Genomic DNA, 18359 nt, shown 5'->3' on the forward strand with positions numbered 1-18359 from the left:
TTACTATAGGATAAAATTACCAATTTGCCATCTGATAAAATTTGGGAAGTACAATTTATTTCTAGAAAATTAAAATACTCTATACTTTTTAAAAATTCAGAGGATAATCTCCCAAACTCATATGACAAGTGTTCAAGAGAAATGTAATGTTAGTTTTTAGAAGACCAATGGTGCATACGTTGTATTTTTTGGAGTTCGAGAGATTATTCTATGAATTTTCAAAAAGTATAGAATATTTTAATTTTTAGAAAATTAGGATTAAATACCAAATCTTAATAATTTTTTGGTATAGCATAAAGATCATATAATATTTCAATTAAACTACCAAATTTAAATGTAGTTTTTTAGATTAGGTCACAAACATGTTGACCCCTTTGATTTGAGCTTTTCCATTTGACATTTTTATTCTTTGGCTCACATATGATGGGTGTTAGTTAAAATTTATAAGGTTTTGACAGAATTGCCCTTAAGGCTTTTATATTATCTTGAAAATTTGCTAATGTAGTCTCAACTTCACATTTAGTTGTGACTGTACAACACTCACAACTTCAAATTAGTTGTGACTGAACGATAGTTACATCTAAGTTGTGAGACAGTCACAGTTAAGTTGTGACTTGATTGAATTTTTTTTTTAAAGAAATTATACAACAATATAGTATAAATAGAGATCAAAACAATACTTTTACTCAAAATAATACATAGTATAGTGGTGTGAGTTGTTTCTTTCAATTTACCAAGACAGTCACAGTTAAGTTGTGACTTGATTGATTTTTTTTTTAATACAATATAGTATAAATTAATGTAATATTTGTGATGTAATATTATTTTTATTTTTTTATTGTAATGGCATGTAATGTAATATTTGTAAATTCTAATACACTTTACTTTATTATTTTGTTTGACTTTTCAACTAGTACATAATCTAAAATACTATTTAATTTTGATACTTAAACTAAAAAGTTATTGAAATTTAGTAATTAAAATTAATTGACCTTTTAAATTTTTGAAAATAAATTTGTATATCCCAAATTTTCTAGAAATACTCGGATGGCAAATTGGTAATTTTACCTTATAGTAAATTAGTACTAGTCAAGACGAGTCCGTAAGAATTTTATGTGTATTTTTCTGAGTCCGGAACTATTTTTAATTAATTTATAAAGTTTGTAAAAATATAAAAATATAAAAAATCTGAAAGAGGTGACATGTGGTACACACCACGTCAGCATTTAACAAAAAAATAGATGGAATCTAACGGTATGTGTGATACATTGCAACACGGAATAAAGTTTGTATAAAAATTAGTAAAATAATTTTGTTTGGGTGGTAAATGCACAAACCCCCTTATAGTGTATGGGCGGTAAATGTGCAGTGGTTACCGGGCCTTTTGGGAAGAGCTGGGCTTAGCCTACAATTCAACGCGTGAGCTATATTATCATATTCAAACCGACGACTTTCTGATTGCTTGTATACGAAAATTGCAACCAAATTCTTTGAGAGTGAGAGTGCAAACCACTTGGTCTGAATACTCTCTCCGTCGTCTACTTGTCTCTGTGTTTTGCTTTGAAACAATGGATGTATTACAGAGCCACAGAGCAGAGATGCTCAGCATTGCTATTGCTGCGGTGGCCATTGGTGTTGGTACCGCCTACTATTTCTACGTCACCAAGAAACCGAAAGGTTTTTCAATCATCCTCCCTTTCTTTTACTATTCAACGTTCTTCATTTATTTTAGTATTCATGGCTCATGGTTTTTTGTTTGTTTTAATTTAAATGCTTAGTTTTTAGTTTACATATAGAATCTTAGGATCTAATGCATTTTGTGGTACATTGAAAGCATGGACTTCAAATCTAGCTGTTGGGTTGTTGAGCCTATGAGTTTGAAGCAGATTGATATTTTTATTGTGCTCCAAGGGATAATAACAGGGTTCAAATATCAAGTTGATTGCTATAGTCAAATATGATTTGGGTCTAGGCTCTGGGTTTGTTATATGCTCTACTAACCATTAATTCCTACTAGTTGGGATCAACTATATGAACCCATTTGGCCATTTTTAATATTCAGCGCTAAGGCTATAACATTCCTACTATAAGGAGAGTAAAAACAGATGGGTCTACTTTAATTAAGAAGAAAATATAATCCTAATTCCTTCATGCAGAATTAAACTTTCTGTCGCTGTAAGGCGAAGTGAGTTGAAATTCCAACTATAATTGTCAGCATGACATAGTATAATGATGTTTTAAGTAGAAAATATATGTCCCAATCCCCACAGAGAGAAAAAAAAAAAAAAAAAAAAAAAGCATATTATTTAAGAAATGATGAGGTAGCCCTTTTCCTTTAGGCTGATAGAGGGGCCTATTCTTTGAGAATTGTTTGGAGTGCCACTAGGGTTTCATTTGCAAGAAACTTAGATATATGTGGGGGGTTTTAGTTTACCATTTTGGTTGAATTTTTGGTTCATAGGAGTAGGCTTTTGCATTGTTATGGTGTTGGAAACGGGATAAAAAAATTATTAAATTAGAAACTAGAGGGGTAAGTGGCTGCTGGTAGAAGTATGATTAGGTTTATTCTTTGCTAAAGAAATACATCATTAATCATATAAAGCAGAGTGCCTTTGCTAGTTAATAATTATTGTGTCCTTTTACCTTATAAATTATTATAGAAATTACATTGAATCTAATTTGAGCAAAGTCAAATCTTTTCATATTAATACCATTTGTGCAGTGCATTATAGAACAACATGCTGCATCACAACATTTTTATACTATATATATAGTCCACTTAAATGGGATTCCGAACTGCTGGATTGTGCACCATTTGAATGGTGTGGTAAAAATAGTCAAAATGCGCCCACTCTCAAGTCCCAAGAGATAAACCCTAAACCCTAAACTTAGATTCAACACCCTAGAGTAATAAAGTAATAAACTCTGTCGGGACCAGAATCAAAAGCTTGGGAAAACCTTGAAAAGAGCACAAAGGGATCTCACAATGCTTTTTCTGTCAGGACCAGAATCAAAAGCTTGGAAAAACCTTGAAATAGAACAGCAAGGGATCCCACGATCCCTCAATGTTTGTGTGCGTGTGTGTCAGTGTGTGTGTATGTGTGTATGTGTTTTTGTTTGTTTTCTTTATATACTCCATATTATAGCTATTGTGGCTATACATTTGCAGAATATACCTAACACCATGTGTCTTGTTAGGTTGCTTGGATCCTGAGAAATTCAAGGAATTCAAACTTGTTAAACGCACTCAGCTCAGTCATAATGTGGCTAAATTTAAATTTGTTCTTCCAACACCAACATCAGTGTTGGGACTTCCTATTGGACAGCATATTAGTTGCAGGTTTGATTGGTTGGTTATGTGTAATATAAACAAATTCCCTTTTTTTGGGACATATAAAGCTTAGTTCCCACACGTTTGATACTGTATTTTTGACTTATGATCAATCATGATTGTTTCTCTAACTTACTGTTTTTTTCATACAGAGGAAAAGATAGTCTTAATGAAGAAGTTGTCAAACCATATACCCCAACAACTTTGGATTCAGATGTTGGATACTTTGAATTAGTCATAAAGGTTTTTTTTCTTTCCCTTTGTTAATTTAACTAATTCAAGGTTTATGTACCATAAGACATACCCAACTGGTGTTACTTTTTATCATGAATACTTATCATGCTTGGCCTAATTTATATTGGTTTCATAATTTTATTTTGTTTTCTTTGCATGAGTAGATGTATCCACAAGGAAGGATGTCTCACCATTTTAACTTGATGCGTGAAGGTGATTATCTGGCTGTAAAAGGACCTAAGGTAAAATTATACTCCTTGATCAAGCTTACATATCAACTAAAAAACCATTAAGTACACAGTTGAAGTACACAAAAAGAGATCCATTCCATTTAGCATTAAGCTTACACAAACCATTAAGCTTACACAAAAAGAGATCCATTCCGTTTAGCATTAAAACCCACTCAGTCAAACAGCTTTTCCAGCCTTCCATATCATCTGGGGATAATCAGAATGCAGTTTTAGGTGGAAGCATTTGTAACCTAGGAAAACTGAGTCTTATCTATCTCCTACAGAATTTTGAATAATCCACCCTCTAAAGTAGCACCTCTGTACACATCAGTGCCAACACTTAAGCTAGGTGCTTCTAACCTCTCTACACATCAGTAGCTCCTTTTCGAAAGATCTCTCAAACCATGCTCTATCCAAATTAATTGAAGAAAATTGTCCCAGAAGTCAGATCTACAAATACATATTGGAACTTGACTCTTTATTCTTTAGTAGTTAATTTACTTATTATCATGCCTCCAGGGACGATTCAAGTATCAACCTAACCAAGTTAGAGCTTTTGGGATGCTAGCCGGAGGCACTGGTATCACTCCGATGTTTCAGGTATGTAATTTAGTGGCATCTGGGATTTACAGAAGCCCTTTCTTCTTTTTGTTCCATTTCTATCATTTTGGATGTCATATTGCTTTTATTTTCTTTCTGGTTTCACAGGTTGCTAGAGCCATATTGGAAAATCCTAGTGACAGAACAAATGTACATCTTATATATGCCAATGTCACATATGAAGACATTCTATTGAAAGTAAAACTCTCTCTCTCTCTCTCTCTCTCTCTCTCTCTCTCTCTCTGTGATATTGCTCCTTTTTCTATTTGTTCAATACATATGTTCAGGCCTATTCACCAGTTCTGCCACTTGACCCAGAAATACGTGTAATTCACAACTACTTTAACTTTAAAATAGGTTCATCTGTGCATCACTTAGTTTTCGTATCTGCAAAAAAGGTCTCATCAGACTCATCAAGACGCCAAATGAGTATGATAAGACTTTTTGAGACACTTACTGAGCAAAAAATTAAAAAAGAACACTTATGGAGACACCATTCCCTGGCTCTCGACTTTTCTAAATCTTCAAGGTGGCATTGAAAAGAAGATGTTGCACCAAGGTTAACTTCTTAATTTCATCCATGATAGCTGGGGTAGGGGAGGATGAGTGAACTTCAGAGTGTTGGCAACGCATGAATGCCAGCCCAAAGTGATTATCAAACCAAATTTGTAACTGGTAAAAAAGAAAAATTAAGATTTTTAGACATTGTTACTCTGGCAATGAGGTTCTAGGTGCTCATTCAAGTTATTGAAACAGATCTCCAAAGGTGATCTTTTTACCAATGCTCTCAAGAGATGGATTCATTTTGTGTTAGCACATCTAGAAATAATAGCTTTTATATGTCATTTTGTTCTTATATATTAGTCCACAATTTCAACTTCTTCTCCATATCACCTGGGGTCCTTTTCTTTCTCCCTTTTAGTGTTAGCAAGTTTGTGCATCTTTGAAAATTTTTCATTCCCTCACATATATGGCACCAAATTTGGCCACTTACCAATTGTTCCCCCGTTTATTAACTTTATAGAGATATTCACATCTTGTCATGTCAGCATTACTAGTATAACTCGATTCAGCTCTTCATAGATCTAACATTGATAGGTGTGCTGAATATTGATCATTTATTGGCGCTTTACAGAGAATGTACTAAAATTTTATAAGTTGGCTGGGTATTGAACTACATTGGTGCATTCTTGATTTACAAATCTGAAACTATCAGTGGCAAATCTTGAACCATTTGTTATTTAAACATGGTAAAAACTTAGTTATTGATTACGTAGTAACAAGAGATGGTGATAGTGCAGATGAATGATTCTGCGGCTATTTCATTCAAGCAGGAAAAAAAAGAGATATCTATATTTCATGATGTATCAAGTTATCTAATGGGGACTGAGAGAATGTTACACTGAGGATTTGAATATACAAAGTTATTGGAAACAAAATTCACATACAAAGTTATTTCACCTTTCTCTTAGTGCTACCACTAGTTTTCAATTTAGATACCTGGATGTCTTTTTATCAATCATGTGGTAAGGGATTTTGGTTGCGGCATTGTAATCCAAATTCAACACAATTTAAAGCTGGGAGGCTTGACTTTTATGTTATCTTTGTTGTATGTTTATGGTAAGCACCCGCTTCCTATTGCACAAATTGGCAGTGATATTGTTGAGAAGTAACTGATGTGATTGGCTTCTTGCATGAATTCTTAAATGATCTGTCCTTTCTATTCTTTTTTCTTTTTTCTTCTCTCATTACTACAGTAAGGCAAAGCAAATGCATAATAAATTATAGCTAATGCATGTGTTTGTTTTGTTTTCCTCTTGGTTGTCCTTTAATTTTCTCTTCACGATTTTTCTTGTGCACAACATTTTATTTATTTGATTTTAGTAAGTGTCATTCAGGTAGTGATGTAATTGCCTGGTCTAGAATCTATGAAACCTTGGAGATTGTGACTATTGTTTAACTTTGTCTTTGCAGGAAGAGCTGGATAATCTTGCCAGTAACTTTCCCACTCGTTTCAACATTTATTATGTTCTGAATCAGGTATTTTCAATTTGGTTTGAAGCCACTCTTACATTTGTCAACTTCCAATTTGATAAGTTGCATTTTGTCTCTGTGTTTCACAACATTATTCATCTCAGATCCTTTTTTCTTTTTTCCCTTTATCATGAGAACTAGGTTTTTTATTTAACCAGGGCTCTAACTAATAATTTCTGTTCAATTTCTTGGATTTATGAACTTTTTCTGGACATCTACTGTTTTTGGTTTTTTTTTTTTTTTAGGAAACAAGACTTTATTAATAAACCAGAAACTGTACACTACTGAGGACAAGGTGTCCTAAAAAAGAAAAGGCAAGAACCCAAAACCATCATCAACCTACGCCAAATCAACTACAAAATATATCAAGACATCTACAGAATGCATTAATAAACAGTAGCACTCCAATCTGAGAAAATAACAGAAAATGAGATCTTCCTATTTCCTAAACTCTAATGACATTAATGCCCAAAGAGATGCCCACAAACGAACCCTCTCCCACAAATAATTTACCTCCTCACCCTTCACATCCTCAAATATTCATCTATTCCCTTCTAGCCAAACAACCCAAATATTAACCATCACTGCACATCTTCCCAGAACCAAACCTTTCTTTCTTCCTTCAAAAAACTTATGCTTCTCGCAAAAGAATGACGCACATGTAGCTGGAATCATCCAGCACATATTGGCCTCTCTGAACATATTGGGCAATGCAAAAACAGATGATCCATACTCTTGGCACCTTTCTTGCACATCACACACCAATGTGGAGAAAAAAAAAATGAAATTCTTCTCAACTACTGGATCCCAAAAGCTCACAGGTCTTGGATTCCCACCAAGCAGCAACCCCAAATATTTCATTGGCCATTTTCCCACTCCACACCTTCCTCCACTCTTCCTTCTTGAATATTGATCTGCGCCATAGAGCACTTATCTCTATTAATTTTAGCCCTGACAACGCCCCAAATGCTTCAGCCACCAGTAAAAAGTTACACAAAATTTCAGTCATCCCCTTATAGGAAAAAGATGGTATCATCTGCAAACTGTAAACATGATATTTCCACACCATCTCTCCATACTCTCAGACCTTCCAACAGCTGCCTTTGACTTGCCTCCTGTCCACCAGCCTACTTAACCCATCTACTACCAGTGTAAATAAAAAAGATGACAATGGATCCCCTTGTGTCAACCCCCTTGTATGGCTCCAAATTTTCGTCTTGGCACCTTCCATTAGTTATAATAAATTTTACTGATATCAAGCAATCTCTTATCCACTTCCTCCAAGCCTCCCCAAAACTCTCTTTTCAAAACAAAATCAAGAAAATCTTAATCCACATTATTGTAAGCTTTTTCAAAATCAATCTTCGACACCAGGCCTTCTTTCTTCTCACTTCCTCCACTTCATTTGCAATTAAAACAGCATCCAATATTTGTCTTCCTTGAACAAAAGCCCAGAGTGTGAAATTGTATCCCCTCACACCCTCCCTCTGATAACACTTTGGAAATAATCTTATATAAACTGGATACCAAACTGATAGGCCTAAAGTCCCCCACTCTCACCACATCAGCTGTCTTTGGAACGAGACAGATATAAGTCTCATTGGTGATCTCATTGATAACCCACTTCTGTGGAACTCCCCAAACACGTTCATCAAATCCGCCTCACAACTTCCCAACACTTTTGAGTGGAGCAAAACCAACGTATTTTTTTATTGCAGTCAATTCATACCAATATCTCCAACATCTGTTGATAACAAGACATAGTACAGTACCATAGTGTGATATGTATACAGAAAAGCACTGTACCACACCTATACAACAAACCTCTGGGAGCTAAACATTGTCAAACTAGCATCAAGGCTCATGAGGGTGGGATAAATAACAAGACATAGTACTGACCCACTTATCTACCCTCATCTTGTCATAGTTTTAGATATAATTTATCAATAGATTATCTACAGCTTATCTACTCTCATCTTGTTCTAGTTTTAAACAACACTGGCCTTGCTACAAGTACCTGATCTGTGTTTATTTACTGTATTTGATTGTACTTGAGTTTGATCTAGTGCAAAGATCAAACCCACTCACAATAGGTAGTCACTTTAGAGTTTGATCCCTCACATCAATTTGACAAATTGATGGAAACTTGATGCTCAGGATTTTATATTCTGTATAAGTATCATTTAGGATTTTCTCTTCTTGAACATGATGTATATTGTAAAGAAACTCTGTGCCATAACGGTAAGTATGTCTATACATCAGGAATATAACCAATTTGTCAAAACTAGGCTACAGATGTTTTGGATTTAGGTCAAGATTTGGCTAGGCCATTCCTGAGACATATAAAGAGAAATTTGCACCCAACGCATTTGAAATGAAATCACATTCATTTTGTGGCTTCATATGAAAAATTAAACCTCCAAAGTGCAACATTGATTAAATTGTGTATGTATGTGTGTTTTTCTTTGCACAGATAAACATCATCCCTTGAAGTCCTAAAACTGACCTGGTACATGTAATTGATATTTTAAAATGCAAGAAAAAAAAATTGTTATATTTTCAAATAAGAAAATGGATTTCTTTTGCTTTGAGTTATGTCCAAATGTTTCCAGGTTCACAGACCAAGTGCTTCTTGATAGTTCAACATTGAAAGGTTATGGTTTGCTATATGCATGAACACTTTAATTTTCTTTTTCATGTCTTTTCTCCCTAGAAAATGACTTGCATCATTCCATGAAATTTTCTTTGCTTTTTAATTTTTTAATTTTCTAATAATTAATGTTAAATACCATCTTCAGCCCCCTGAAGGATGGGAAGGTGGTGTTGGCTTCATATCGAAAGAAATTATTCAAACTTACTGCCCTGCACCAGCACCTGATATTCAGGTAATTTTTATTGTTTTGAGGTCTCTCTCTCGGCCCCAAGTTTCAAATTATATAATGCCAAACCTTGATATTTTCAGATCTTAAGATGTGGGCCACCACCCATGAACAAGGCTATGGCTGCTAACCTGGAGAGTCTTGGATACAGTAAAGAAATGCAGTTCCAGTTTTAAGCCTTTGGTGGAGCTTTGATCATCCTCTCCAATGCCTTTTCTTATCCCTAGCACAGGAAGGGATGTTTGTTTGACATCTTCAAATAGCAGTGCAGCTTGAAGCGGTTCCTGCATTGTCATTAGTCATTAACTTGGTCAAAAAAATAGCTTCTTATTCTGCCATAAGCTCTCTAATTTTTTAGGGAAAGAATTTTGTGGTAGACTTTAAGCGAACGTGTTCCCATATTTCTTATCGACCCTACCCAGAAGGTAGTTGAAAGTTCATTTTTTTTGTTTGTTTTTTGTTTTTGGAACTGAACTGTTCTTGTGGTTTTTCATTGAATAGAAATAATGCAAGCAGCCACTGTAGGTTGGATATTCAAGCTATAAATTGCATTACTACCCCCAAACTCGCATATTTTTTACATTGGTTGAATCCTTGTCACCAAGAATTGTAGCATAAATTGTTTTAGCATTAATGTCGATACAAATGGCTTTGGTCCTTTCTATGAATGGAATTCTTAAAATTGAATTGAGAGGAACTAAAAATGAATAGTTTCTTGCTCTTGATTCAACTCCATGAGTTGATCGAAAGGGGGAAGTGATTGTTACACTTTAGTCCTTGAACCTTTTGATAATTAATATTCCGCCAAAATTTTAGTTTAATAGACCCCTCAACTATAGGATGGATGGGATACAACAAATGAACATTTACTGATCTTATAAGTTGTGACACTTGTAGATTAAGAATGAACCATAATTTTTCAGCCGAACTCAAATATGGCTTTTCCAGATGATAACATGTTCTTCTTTTCTGGTTTTTCTCTAGACAAAATGTTTTTTCTTTTTTGTCACATACTTCAACTAAAGGCAATCAAAGTGTGAAATTTGGAGAACGAGAGAGCTGATATTAAAATCTATATCAGAGAAATACTATAAAAACTGAAAAAGAAATTATTCGAGTGTATTTGTGAACGTTGTCACTTTCAGATTTTTTATTTTATTTTTTTTTTCAAGGAAAAGACATTGATGGATAAAGGAACCATGAAAACTAGAGAAACCAACCTCCAAAGGCAGCCAACGCATCCGCATCCACTCACTATCATTTGATTCTTTGTTTCCCTTCTTGATCTCTGAATAAAAATAAAAACCAAAAACAAAGAAAATACATGTTACCGAGCATGCCCAAAGTTTTGATGGTTATCACAAAGCATTTTTTCCTAGCAGGAATTGGGAGTTCTGCTATAAGCTTTAGCTATAAAAAAAAATGGAGAAAAGTTGGTGAAAATTCTACAATATAATCATTAGATGGCCTGCAAATATTTTTTGAACTGTTGATGGATCATGTTTTCACTATTAAGATAGATTTTTCACCGTTAAATATGTTTGTTATACAAATATATTATTGTACCAACGATAAATTTTAAGAAGTTAGATTTAATTTATGTATATAAGTTTTGAATTGTTCATAATGGGACAGAATCGTAAAACCCTTTTTGTCAACCTGATTTTTACTTCCTCCAAGAACTACAAAATATATATATATATAATTGAATGAAGTCATGAACATTTATACATTCACTTCGGTACAAAATTGGCTCAATTTCAAATGCATCATATATTTCTTGGGGAGTTCGGAGTTCCCATCATCTTGTTGATAAAGCAGATGTTACTGTTACTGATTTGATTGGGGAGAGAGAGAGAGAGAGAGAGAGAGAGAGAGAGAGAGAGAGAGAGAGTCTAATTATCTATAGGTAATAGCTGCTTCAATTTCCATAAAATGTTCTTGAACCTGTTGCAATGCATTTAATTGTTGAGTTTGGATCTCAAACTTTGCATGTAAAATTATAACATCTTCTTAGTTTATTAAAACACCAGCAATCATATAATCATAGATCCTATGGTCTTAATAACAGAACATATATAACACCAATAATTTAAGGGAAATTTCATTATCATCTCCTAAGGGAACTCTTCCCCTCTCAAGTAAGAGTTCTATTCCTTCCTTGACTCCTACGCTTCGAGTACTCGTTGCTAGGGTTAGGGTTTTCCAACGCCTGCAGCGGCGGTGCTGACGATGAAGCCTCGCAGGTGGAACAGCGGCTCATCTGCATCTCCCTTGTGCTATGGAGGAGATTACGACCAGTCTTGCGAAGTCCTTATTGCTCACTGAGGATGAGGTTGAGGCAATAACCATTACCAGACCCCAATCACAAACCAATCAAGAAGTTCTGAAGAGAAGTTTAGTCGCCCAAGTCTTGACTTCAAAACCTTTCAACCGCACTGCTTTCAAGCTGACCATGATCAAACTTTGGGACTCGCTGGGACAGGTGACGACTAAAGATCTCAGGCCCAACCTATTCCTATTCACTTTTACTTTTGTGGAGGACAAAGCACAAATCCTGCGTCAGGCGCCATGGACCTTTGATAGAGCTTTAGTTCTCCTTGAGGAGCCAGATGGCAGTGTTGCCCCATCACAAATGAAGCTGAAATTTGCGGACCTCTGGATCCAATGCCATAACCTCCCTTTTGATTACATGACGGAGGAGATTGGGAAGATCATCGGGGATGGCATTGGACAATGCCTGGAAGTAGCGGGTGGTTTTGAGGCACACCTAATTGGCCGCTTTCTCCGTGTTCGGGTACGTCTTGATGTCACCAGACCTCTACCGCGCATCAAAAAACTCCTCCTTGATGATGGCGTGATGGGAACAGCGGAATTTCGATACGAACGGCTACCGGCTTTCTGCCATGATTGTGGCCGCCTCGGACACAACTCTCGACTATGCTCTTATGCCAGTGATGACCAGAAGAAAAACCCCGCCAAACAATGGGGTGACTGGCTCTATGCTAAGGGAGAGCCTAGCAAATTTACACCACTTGATGTGGGAGTTCCAGAAGCGGTTGCAGAGGAAGTGGAAGAGAGGGTGGAGGAGGCAGTGGAAAGAGAATTGGGAAAAGCTAGGAAGCAACCCAATGGAATGTTGAACTCTACTCCTGGGAAAACAAACCTGGGAGGCGGGGTCGGGAACCATGCAGTGGAGCGACAGAACGTGGAGACTAGATCACCAGATAGACTGATAATTGAAAAGCCCCATCCTTCAGGGGCCAAGCGATCCGAACCAATGCACCCTCTACCGGATATCAGGGTTGAACAGACAAAGAAGTTTACTGGGACTGCAGAATGGGGAAGGAAGGAGAAGGGAAGACTGGAACGCATGGGAAAGGTGGAGGGGGGCAGAGCCTTGCTTGATGCCACTGGGAAAATATCAGGGGAGGACTTAAGGCAGAAAAGAAATGAAACTACGGCAACCCCAGGGGAGATCCCTCTGTGAGAGCAAGCAGTGCCTGTAACTCAAGCACTCAATACACTCAAAACTGCCTTGATTGCTCCCACCGGTACCTCTAGCGCCCCATCTCCCTCTATGGATGGGAACCCACTGGAGGGGCTCTCTAAACAAGCCCACAACCTAGGCGACATGTTCAAAAAGATTATTCATGGCACTGATTCAGGATTTTCTCCAGTAAGAAGTCAGGGAGGTGGCGCCCAGGCAGCGGCTGAGAAGCAGAGAAGCTCTTTGGACACTGCTAGTAAGGGAAAGGGTGGGAGAGGAGGAGGAAAATGGAAAAAGTTAGCGAGGCAACAGGGAACAGGAATGGAAACGGATGAGTTTGAGAACGTTAACACTCTGGGGGAAAAAAGAAAGATGACTAAGGAAGATGAAGTAAAGGGTGTGATTTCAAAAAAAGGGAAGCTGGCTTCTGAGGCTCAGAATGCAGAAGTGGTGGGACCGGATGCCCCGGCCCACCACGAACAATGAAGCTGTTAAGCTGGAACGTCCAGGGATTAGGGCGACCTGGTACGTTCCGAGCCCTTAAGGATATTTTGAGGGAACAGAAGCCCGACTTCGTGTTTCTTATGGAAACACGAATGACACGGTTACATATGGAAAAAGTACAATATAAATTGAAGATGCCAGGAGCGTTTTGGGTGGAACGTGATGGGTTAGGTGGAGGCTTATTTTTTCTTTGGACTGGGGGGTGGACGGCGAAATTGCGTTCTTTCTCGAAAGGACATATTGATTTGTGGGCAACTTCTCCTACAGGGGAACAATTCCAACTAACGGGGTTTTATGGCAACCCCATTACACACCTACGGAAGCATTCTTGGGAGCTCTTACGTAGAATTTCTCACGGGGTAACTCGACCATGGATCATATCTGGTGATTTCAATGAGATATTATCACCAAATGAGAAGATTGGATTGAGGGACAGACCAAGCTGCCAAATGGCGGCCTTCCGCGATGCCATAGATGATGCAGGTCTTTGTGAGGTGCGTTACATGGGCTACCCCTACACCTGGGCTCGCCTCCAAGGAGGGACGGTGACTGTGGAAGAGAGACTTGACCGCTGTTTGGTTAATAAAGAACTGCTTGGATTGTTCCCATTTGTGACTACTCTCCATCTGGTTGCTACCGGGTCGGATCATTTCCCCATTATCACTGAAGCTACAACGTCCGACCCTCGAGAGGCACAGCGATTCACTCCGGGGCGTTTCCATTTTGAACAGATGTGGCTCAAAGACCCAAGATGGCTTGATGTTGTGGACACTACTTGGGCTGACAATATACATAGACACGGCTTGGCTGACTCCATAAAGCACTGTGCTCATGCACTCAAACGTTGGAACCACAATGTCTATGGCAATGTCCGCAAGCAACTGGCGAATGCGAAGAAAGTGGTGGCGAGCTTGCTGGGCAGAACTGATACTAGTGACGTACTGCGCCGAAAACAATGGGAGCACACTATTGACACCCTATTGGAAAAAGAAGAAATCTTATGGCGCCAACGCTCGCGGGTTGAGTGGTTACGGGATGGGGATAAAAACACCCGCTATTTTCACGAGCGTGCTAACTCAAGACAGATTAGAAACAAAATCACTGGGATATTCGATCATCATGGTAATTGGGAAACTCGGGGCTGTCGAATTGGAGGCTTATTCTGTAATTATTTCCAGGACCTATTCTCTTCAACAGGCAATGGTCATCATGAGAGGGTTGTAGAACTAATTGAGAAGCGAGTTACTGAGGAAATGAACAGCCGCCTCCTCCGACCATTCACACGTGCGGATGTGGAACATGCTCTCAATCTTATTGGACCTACCAAGGCCCCTGGGCATGATGGAATGCCGGCACTATTTTATCAATCCTGCTGGCATATAGTGGGAGATGCAATGACTGCCAAATGCTTAAGCATTCTCAATGGAGAGGCCAGTGTCCAAGAATTTAATCATACATTGATTGCCCTCATTCCTAAAACCAAAAGGCCCGAGAGAGTGACTGAATTTCGACCGATCAGCTTGTGTACTGTTGTCTATAAAATTGTCGCCAAAGCTCTTGCAATCCGCATGAAAGATGTGCTTCCCTATGTGATATCTGAATCCCAAAGTGCCTTTGTGCCCGGTAGGATGATTCTAGACAACGTTATGGCTGCTTTTGAGCTTACACATTCACTCCAACATACAAAAAAAGGAGTTAAGGGAAGGATGGCTATTAAGCTTGACATGGCCAAAGCCTATGATCGGGTTGAATGGAGTTTCCTTGAAGCAGTTATGATTAAATTGGGCTTTCATGTAGACTGGGTTGCTCGACTGCTAAATTGTGTATCCACTACTTCCTTCTCTGTGCTCTGGAATGGCCAGCCTACCGGTCTCATCACACCACAACGGGGCCTTAGACAAGGTTGCCCGCTTTCCTCTTATTTGTTTCTAATGGTGACTGAAGGTTTTTCGGGTCTGCTGCGAGAGGCAGAAAATAGAGGGGCTATTGAGGGGGTCCGAGTTTCTCCCACTGCCCCCTCGATATCCCACCTCTTCTTCGCTGATGACAGTATTCTTTTCCTTAATGCCAACAGAGAAGCTAGTCTCACTCTTAAAGAAATATTCCAGGCTTATGAATTGGCGTCCGGGCAAATGATTAATTTTTCCAAGTCAGCAGTGTGCTTCAGTCCTAATGTTATTGATGAAGTGAAATCAACGGTGAGTGATATCCTCCAAATTAAAATTGTTGCATGCCATGAGAAATATTTGGGGCTGCCAACCTCTGCAGGTAGAGGAAAGAAACAGCTATTTCATGAAATCCTAGACAGAGTCACGAAGCGGGTTAATGGGTGGAAAGAAAAACTGCTATCACGTGCTGGGAAAGATGTTTTAATCAAAGCCGTTCTCCAAGCGATGCCCACCTATTCAATGAGCTGTTTTCGGATGCCTAAAGGTGTTTGGCAAAAACTCCACTCCATCTTCGCCAAATACTGGTGGGCCAAGGCCAAAAATGCTAAGGGAATCCACTGGGCCAACTGGGATGCTGTATGCCGTGGAAAACATGGTGGTGGTCTAGGATTCAGACATATTGGTGACTTCAATCAAGCCCTGGTCGCCAAGCAATGCTGGCGCCTCCTCATTGCGCCCAACTCACTGGTGGCTAGGATCTACCAGGCCAAATACTTCCCCAATGGAATCCTCCTCCACGCCCAGTTGGGCAGTCATGCTTCACATATTAATTTGGAGATCTCTCCTATGGGGCAGAGAGCTTCTTCAACTGGGGCTACGATGGAGGGTGGGTACTGGGCTTTGTGTTCGCGTGTATCAAGACAAATGGATCCCTAGACCTTCCTCATTCCGAATCTGCTCCCCTCCCCTATTGGCGCCGGACACCATTGTAACTGAACTATTTTCAGCTCAGGTGTTTGGAATGAACAACTCATTCGAGAATCTTTTTGGAATGAAGAAGCCACTGCGATTTTGAGTATACCCCTGAGTACACAAATGAGAGATGATTGCCTCATCTGGCACTACGAACGAAATGGCCTCTATAACGTCCGCAGTGGGTATAAGATTGCCCGATCTGAGAAGGATAGAATTGCTGGAAATCCCTCTACTTCTACGGGTGTGAACTCAAATCCTTGGAAGTCAATTTGGACCTTGCAATGCCCAAATAAAATCAAATTGTTTCTCTGGAGATGTATGCACAATTTTGTTCCATGCCGAGCCACCTTATACATGAGGAAGGTGACCACGGATCCCTCTTGCCCCAGATGTGAGCGTGCTCCCGAGACTCTGCTACATGCCCTTTGGGAATGCCCCTATGCACATGATGTCTGGAAATCCTCAGTGATATATGGCGCCTCGAGGAAGTGGATTTGGGATGGCTTCTCTGGTTTTCTACGTTATTTAACTACAACACTCTCCCATACTGAACTAACACTTGCAGCTTATATTTGCTGGGGCTTGTGGAACGCCAGAAACGACTTCCTTTTTAATGGCTCTGCTACCTCGCCACTCAAGCTTGTGGAGCGAATGGATGAATTTGCGCGCAACTACAGGGAGGCCAACTTAAGAAAGGAGAACATGCCGAAACCAACACTGACCCAGCGATGGAGGCGCCCACTGGCTGGTTGGGTGAAAGTCAATGTTGATGTTGCGACATGCTCTGTATCGGGTGCTCGCGGTGTCGGGATCGTTATCCGAGATGACGATGGCCATTTTCTGGCGGCTGGGGCGCTACAGGTGCAACCCTTCATATGCCCTGCTCATACCGAGTTGATCGCAGCAAGAGAAGGACTACGGTTTGCTTGGGACTTGGGTTTCAGGCATGTTCTACTGGAGCTTGATGCCAAGGAGGCGGTGGCGAAGATCGTGTCCCAATCGCTCTACTTGGGGGCTGATGCTGCCCTGCTCAACGAGGCTGTGGAACTTGGTCTTCTATTTATCTCCTTCTCCTGTCAATGGGTACCTCGTAGCTGTAACATGGCAGCTGATGCTGTAGCCAAAATGGCCTTATCTTGTAATGAGCTCTCCACTTGGGTTGAGGAAGCACCCCCCTGGTTGCTCCCAATCCTCTCAGCAGATATCTCCAATTATTCTTAATTAATGAAGTTTCCCCTTTCTCAAAAAAAAAAAAAAAGGGAAATTTCATTAAATAACCCTTTTAAATACAAATCTATCTTTGTTAACATTTCCCTCTTAATTTTATCTTTTATGACTCTTTGGCCCATTTTCGGACAAAAATACTCATCTCGTCACCACATGGTCGACATGTCAACACTATCGACAAAAAAAAGTAAAAAATAATGAATACGATAAACTAGTTGCGAGTAAGTCTTCCATGAGGCATGCCCCATGGAAGACTCAGGCACTAGCTACAACACTATCTAAAGTGGCTATAGCACCATGTGTCTATCATTTATCAACCATTTGTCGTCAATGATCAAATTTCAGATCTAAAATAACAAACCCAGGTCGAAAATTCAGATCTAGAACATGAAACCCAGATCCAATTTCATATCTAGAACATCAAACCCAAATCGAAATTTCATATTTGGAATAACAAAACTATATCGGAATTTTATGGAACAACATAAACCCATAATGAATAATTAATATAATGTTCTTGATAATCTTTTTTTTCGATTACATCCAAAACCCACAAAATTTCAAAGGAGAAAAAAAAAAAAAAAAAAAACCAACAGAATTTTTCCCAGATCGCAAAATCTTGGAGCTTGCTGTCTTGGGCGAGCTTGGAGGCGAGGTTGGCAAAGTAACCGAGGTGGGTTTTGCTGGCAGGGTCCCATCGGACAGCGAAGAAGGGAGGGGGCGAGAATATAGGGTAGAGATTGGAGGAGAGGAGGAGGGTTTGGAGGGAGAGAGATTGGGAAGTAAGGTCTTGCAGGATTTGGAGGAGTGGTTGTTGCCATGGGGATTTGGAGTGGCAATTAGGGGTGGGCACGGGATGGAGGGGGATGGGACTTACCTCATCCCGTTCCCATCTCATGATTTGAGTTCGGGATCGGTACGGGATGGGATGGAGGTTTGGGATTATGGTACCATCTCGTCCCGTAC

General features: G+C 39.1%; 1 protein-coding gene across 1 annotated transcript; it reads left to right on the top strand.

The window, feature by feature from the left end:
- The first annotated feature begins 1425 nt into the window (after positions 1-1425).
- Positions 1426-9913, top strand: LOC147299270 (NADH--cytochrome b5 reductase 1-like). Its single transcript, XM_086242801.1, has 9 exons — positions 1426-1677; positions 3199-3340; positions 3484-3574; positions 3730-3807; positions 4315-4395; positions 4504-4593; positions 6370-6435; positions 9228-9314; positions 9392-9913. Exons 1-9 carry the CDS (start codon positions 1569-1571, stop codon positions 9482-9484), a joined length of 837 nt encoding a protein of 278 aa, XP_086098927.1. The 5' UTR covers positions 1426-1568; the 3' UTR covers positions 9485-9913.
- The last annotated feature ends 8446 nt before the right edge of the window (positions 9914-18359 follow it).

The sequence above is a fragment of the Dryas octopetala genome, chromosome 1 (genome assembly GCF_963921425.1).
Source record: "Dryas octopetala chromosome 1, drDryOcto1.1, whole genome shotgun sequence".
Lineage (NCBI taxonomy): Eukaryota > Viridiplantae > Streptophyta > Magnoliopsida > Rosales > Rosaceae > Dryas > Dryas octopetala.